This window comes from Rhinatrema bivittatum, chromosome 8, assembly GCF_901001135.1.
Source record: "Rhinatrema bivittatum chromosome 8, aRhiBiv1.1, whole genome shotgun sequence".
Classification (NCBI taxonomy): domain Eukaryota; kingdom Metazoa; phylum Chordata; class Amphibia; order Gymnophiona; family Rhinatrematidae; genus Rhinatrema; species Rhinatrema bivittatum.
In genome coordinates this window covers 154,854,197-154,860,811 of record NC_042622.1, presented here as the reverse complement: position 1 = coordinate 154,860,811, position 6,615 = coordinate 154,854,197, and the positions used below count along the sequence as shown (strand labels likewise).

Here is a 6,615-nt window from a genome sequence, read left to right as displayed (position 1 = left end):
CTACTGAAAAAAATAAGTATGTATATTGCCACAACGTTGTCCAATTGTTGATTTTTTTGTAGGTGAAAAAAATTATATATTTTTCTTAAAACATTCTCCACCAACAACATACCTTTATGCTTTCCATTCTGCATCTTATTTCTGAAAGGGTTAAATCTTTGGTACCTCAGCTTATCTTAATTATGAACAGAATGCTCTTCCCACCTAATGTTAAAAAAAATGTATAAACCATGTTATTACTTATATTTGTAGGCTAAGACCTGCGAGCTTTTCCCAGCTCGGAAACTCATCTCTTTCTGCAAGATCTTCTTGACAATAAAGAGTTAACTCATTCTCAGTGTTTTCTTACCTAATATGGTTACAAAGCTTATGTAAAACAGGCAAGCCGATTTAGACTCTGCCATTGAGAAAAGAAATCAGCTTCTCACCTTAAATTAGACATAATTGCTCTCAAGATGATGGCATGAAATCACGTGCAACTTTTCACAAGTTTATTTGCTCAAATTAATAAAAAAAATTCTTAGCATGGCAGTGTAGCATTTTAAATTGCGATTTCCTAAGTAGCTGGAGTCAGTTTCAAGATCCAGAGCACCAGTTAAAGATCTATATTCATAAAATACGAGGCTATTTTAAAATGGTAAGATTTTTTTCAAATAAAAAAGACTAAATTGACATGCAAAATCAACTCGTATTAATTAGCATTGGGCATCAAAAGACGACACACACAGAAACACATATATATATATGGTTCCTGACTGAAATACGGTGCATTAGAGATAAATTGCAACATAAACACTTACATGCAGAGAAAAGCAGTTTACAATAACGAGTCTTGAGAGGTTCGGTTTGAATAGGGACCTACAGTCCGAATGGACCTTCATAAGTACATTTTCCCTTCTAAAGCTGAAATCGTCAAAGATAATCCTAAAGCAATGTAATTGATATCTGTGAAGAAAGAAAGGAAGAAAAAGGCTCAGCTCTGGCTAGATAGATGTGATTCCAACAGTCAAATCTTTCTTCTGGCTGAGTTTTTCTCCTAATTGGGTACATGGTGTGTCTTTTGGATCCCTCTCCTTCACCATCAACCCCTCTTCCTTTCTCCCCACGTCATTTCTATGAGAAGGTGACGTCTAAGCTTTAATCACAAAGGGAGCAGACTCCAAACCGTGTACTTTCTTTGATGTGAAACAACTCATCCCGCCCCTCTCTCCCCCTTGTGATACCTCTGCCCACACTTTTCTCGCAGCCTATAAAGGGAGACTACAAGCTGAAGATTTCAACCAGATCCACCGACAGGCATCTGGGGAAGCAGGACAAGAAGAGCCAGACCACCCACCTACCCCTTCCCTACTACCAACCAACAACCCGAGGAGGCTGGAGAGAGCGACCGACGGACCAGCTCAAGACTGGAGCACCGCGGCAGATAAACCTGCAGCACCAGGGAGCACCGGGTCAAGATGTATAGATCCACCAAGGGAGCCTCCAAAGCCAGGAGGGACCAGATCAACGCCGAAATAAGGAACTTAAAGGAATTGCTCCCCATCGCAGAGGGAGATAAAGTTCGCCTCTCCTATCTACACATCATGTCACTGGCTTGCATGTACACTAGAAAATCGGTTTTCTTTACACAAGGTAAAGGATTTTCCAAACAGCTATTAAATAAGGGTTTTTAATTAAAAAAAAAAAAAAATCGAGAAAGAGGCATGAAAGCAGAGGCAAACTGTCAACTTTGCTTACCGAACTGGAGATGTATGCTGATTTAAATTGTATACATATTTTGTGAGGAAGGGGTGGAGGTTACAATCAGGATGTTAAAATGGCTGGAGCTTACCTTAGATAGGCACAAGGTTGGTAGTTTCGGGCAGATCAGCACTTCATGGTGCACAGGTTCCAACGCCTGGCCCCCATACGATATTTAGTTCGCTGTCCGCGGTGCTGAACCAACTTGTTGCTTTCCGCATGCCCGTTAGTAGGCTAAGGGCTTGCTGCTGTCTACGGTGCTGAACTGTACAGCTCTCCCTTGCCTCACTCCAGCTTGTGCTGAGCAACTTGCTCACCAGTCTCTCCCTAATTTCCTCCGCTTTTGAAGCTAAAAATACTCTATCCTCTCCGTGAGATGCTTCAGCTTTGTTGTCTATGGTACTGACTCCCTCCCACAACACACGAATACCTTGCTTAGCATCTGTCTAGCTGTCCATAACTCTCTCTCTCTCACCATCTCTTACCTGAATCTTGAATAAAGTAGTATGCTTGTGAACATTTATTTCTACATTATCCGAATCTAAAAAATGTATTTTCTCCTTCCCCCCCCCCCCCCCCCCTTCATTAGATGCGCCGCTGGAAGAGCTGGAAGGGTTACTGTCCCCCCAAGACGTGGCTGACTTCGTGCAGACGCTTCCCGGCTTCCTCCTAGCATTTACAAGCGAGGGGAAGCTGATTTATATATCCGAAAACGTGTCCGACCACCTGGGACACTCAATGGTGAGTATAGGATGCTCATCTAGCAAAGGCATAGAATACTGTAATGTACAGTGCAGTGCAAGATCCAGACCATTACATTGATTAGATGCATGGTTTATACTAGTGCAATACGTAGTAAACCGTTAGAGCATAACACCGATAAAGCCATTGCTACTGCCTACTAAACTATTTCATGTGCAGTAAATGCCAAGCGATCTTATTGATGAAACTGCCTTCCTACGTTCGACTGCTATAAACTCAATAGCGGATAGAATAAAAGAGTTGTTTTTCTCACCATTTTCTATTATTTTGCACACAGGTGGATCTAGTGGCACAAGGGGACAGCATTTACGACATCATTGATCCCGTTGATCATTTTGTCATGAGGAATCAGATGGCTCTTCCTTCAGCTCTTGATACCGGTAAGTATGAGGATTCCCCTGGCTGAGTTCTTGTACACAGAAAGAACCTAAATCTCCCCTCCCCCATCTGAAAGCATACTGCATCAGCTCTAGCTCAGCACTGATGGATTTTCCTCCTCCCATTGTCTGTTTTCAGATCGCCTGTTCCGGTGCCGTTTCAACACCTCCAAGACGGTGAGAAGGCAAAGCGCAGGCAACAAACTGGTACTGATCAAGGGGCGATTCCAGCCACCTCCAGCCGGCTCCTATTGGTCCTCCAACCCGGTCTTTATAGCCTTCTGCATCCCTCTGGATCCCAAACCCAAAGCCACTCCGAACTCCTCCTTCTTATCTTTCTTTGAGAGCAAGCACGCCAAGGACATGTCCATCCTGGATATATCAGACAGGTAAATAGATAGAAACAATAAAAGAGGTTGGGAATGTTGAATCGGAAAGCCCATTTGCAGGAAACCCTGCCTTTGCACATAATATAGAGTAGACTGCGGCACTTTCCTTTGCTAGGAAAGACGCTTAACAGCAGAGAGACGTAAATGTGAATCCTAGTGATTTTATTCTAGTGCAATTAAACCAACTTCTGCATTTCAATCTCTTCCTCTTCTGCAGCTCTGTCTTCCACTTGGGTTTTGATAAGCGGGACCTGCTCTGCACGTCTTGGTATGGTCTGGTGCACCCCCAGGATGTGAGCCACGCATCTGCTCAGCATTACCGCTTGTGTGAGTATTTCCTCTGGTCCTATTCTGCCTCCCCCCGGAACTAAAAATAGCATCTCCCTTACCCTGGACTTCACAGTACTAAGCTCTGTTCTCTTTTCTTCTTTTCCCTTTTGTGCAGTGAGAGACACAAATGAAGCACGAGTGGAGATGGTGGTGCGCCTGCAAACCAAGGATCAGAGCTGGGTCTGGATCTACTCTCTCGTTCATATGGATAATTCAGAAATGCCGGTGACCTGTTACAATTATGTGATCAGGTAACTAAAATTAAAACACCTGATAGAACATGTGCATGTTTGGTTTTGATTTTTAGCCGATTACCACTTTAAAATCTTTTGGGAGAGGTCACCCCAAGTGTCAAAATAAAACCACACGTGTATCGCAATGATTTATGTATGTATATATGTGTGTGTGACACATACACACACACACACACACATATATACATATATATATAAAATCAACTGATTTCTGGCATGGTGAGCAATGCAGTAAGACCTGTCAGTCCATAAAAAAAATATATACATATACGCTTTTACTATCTTACTGCATTGTTCACTATGGGGAGAGATCAACTGATTATTTATGAATGTTAGACTTGAAAAAAAATTCTTATTTTACTGCAGAATTAGCATGAAGAGCTGTATGATTATTTTTAAAGGTTTAAAGATATAGTGTGATGGGAGGGATCTGGTCAGCGGCAGCGTTCAGGGACAAGAATAGCATCACTTATGGTGTTTTTTTTTCTCTCTCTTTTTTTTTTCTGTCCCAGTGATTCAGAAGCCTGGTGCCTAAGGCAACAGCTGACATCAGAAGAGACGCAGCTCGCCTACGTCCTCAGCAGCAGCAGCAGCGCTCCTTATCAGGAAAGCTTGCTATCGCCTGAGCATCTTCCCAGCCCCGATCAAGTCTTCACTCCTATTTCCAGCACCCCTACCAGTGGGGTTTCAACTCAGTCCTTCGATTTCAGTGGGGTGTGCAACGTCGAGTGCCCTCCAGAATACAGGGAGGGTGCCAACCTGGTCCAGGAAGACGTCCAGATGATAATGGGCCAGGGCAGTATCTCCTCCATGGAGGAGGCATCTGGTCCCAGCTCGAGACAGGAAGGGAGGGAAGCAGACTTTAGCTTCACAGACTGCTTCTTTTTCCCTGCCACTCTTGAGCAACCTTTCAGGAGGGAGACACCGGGCAGCTCCTCCAAAGACTTTGTCTGCACCCCTCCCTACACCCCACACCAAGGCTGCACTTTCTTGTTTGGATCACAGGACCCCTATCCTCAGCCGACAATGACAACCACGACAACCAGTACCACCTCCCCATCTACCACCACAGCTACCACCCCAGAACTTTATTACCCTACTGAAAACTGTAGCATTCTCTATGAGAAGCTGCCCCCAACCCCCGATAGCCCCGGCGATGGGGACTGCACGGTTATGACGGTGCCTGAAGTCAGAGGTCCCCTCTTCATAGATGTGCCTATGGTGCCCGAGGGCCTTTTGACTCCAGAAGCCTCCCCTATCAAGCAGACTTTCTTCAGATATTCTGATAGAGAAAAGACTGAAATTGACCTCCTGGCCCAGCAGATTAGTACTTTGGCTGAAGATTTCAGCTCCTTTGCTGCCAAAGAGATGGCATTCCAAGAGCAGGACTATGGTAGGCAATTGCAAGTGACTCGCAGCTCTTCCCTCCCTGCCAACCTGCCAAGCAGCCTCCAGGACTTCCTGCCCATCAAACCCTGGAGGAGCATCGACTTCTCCTTCTTGATGTGTCCAGAGGTCATCTTCATGGAAGACAACACCGTGGAGAACATTTTCCAAGACCTGTCCCCGCCTCTCTTCGAGAAGAGTGAATCGGGAATGAGGTGCTCCCACCAGTTGGGTGGGAACGTCAGTAGTCCATTCAGCTTGGACGCCGAAACTAGCCCAGAAGGAGGGCGAATTCCGTCTCCGCCTCCAGCCACAGACCTGTCCCCAGAAGAACAGTCCTTCCTGGAAGAACTGGCCTGCTATGAAACAGTCTTTGAGACATGTGCCTCAAGGTCCCCCTGTGATGGGTTTACTAATGAGTTGTATCAACTCGAGAGCCACCTGCAAGACAGTTTCCATGATGGTAAGCATCCAGACATAAGTGGGGTTGGGGGCTCAAATCCCTACCAAGGCATGATAGGCTGCTGGGAATGGAAAAGGGTTTATTATAGTTATTGACGGGACTTTGGGCTGGTTTTGTAAGCCATTTTCCTCTCACTCTTTGCTTACGGGGTAAACTAGTGCCTTCTATTGCCAGGTATATTTCAATCTGTTCTAGAGAGGAGATACATGATTGGTGATGAACACCCTTAGACTTGCACTTTGAAATCAGCAGACAGTAGCTGAGATTGCTTTAATAGAGAATATTGAAAATAAGAGAAGAAAAACTATACAAAGTCACCAGAGATTAAGAGACATTATATCCTAATTAATTAAGCACAAACAGAAACAGGCGACTCATTTTTATATATGCATTTATTTAGGTATCTATTACTACAATGCTAGTGCTGATAGATTCAGGGGGCAGGGAGTATTTATGAAGGCGGGTCTTGCAATTGTTTATTGAGTCATTTAGATTGAAGACTTTTCCGGATCTCTAACAGTGTTTTCTCTCTCGCCCCCTCCCTTCCTTTTTTTCTTCTCAGATGGAAGTGAAGGCGATCCTTCGTTTTGAAATAAGTCCGTGACTTACTTCATTAAGTATGGCATATTGTCATATTTTGTGGAGCTGCTTCAACCAAACCTCAAGGCGGAAATCAAAAAAATGAACAAAAAAATTCGACTTCTTGTGTCGTCTTCTTTCCTCTTGAATGGTGTATTGTAAGGGTTGGGTTTTATTTTTGGGGGGGGAAGGAGGGTGGGGCGACGGGGAGGTGGGGGTAAGGGACTATTTTTTGTAACCAAATACTTTATACAATATCTTCCTTTGTACAAAGCGAAAGAGAGCGAGAGAGAGAGAAAGAAAGATATATTATTTAAGCCTAGGATAGCTACTTG

General features: G+C 44.2%; 1 protein-coding gene across 1 annotated transcript; it reads left to right on the top strand.

The window, feature by feature from the left end:
• The first annotated feature begins 1,457 nt into the window (after positions 1–1,457).
• Positions 1,458–6,292, top strand: NPAS4 (neuronal PAS domain protein 4). The gene is made up of 9 exons (XM_029613515.1): positions 1,458–1,632; positions 2,330–2,481; positions 2,780–2,882; positions 3,019–3,268; positions 3,486–3,595; positions 3,714–3,849; positions 4,365–5,512; positions 5,549–5,701; positions 6,264–6,292. The coding sequence occupies exons 1-9, from the start codon at positions 1,458–1,460 to the stop codon at positions 6,290–6,292; spliced, it is 2,256 nt and encodes a 751-aa protein (XP_029469375.1).
• The last annotated feature ends 323 nt before the right edge of the window (positions 6,293–6,615 follow it).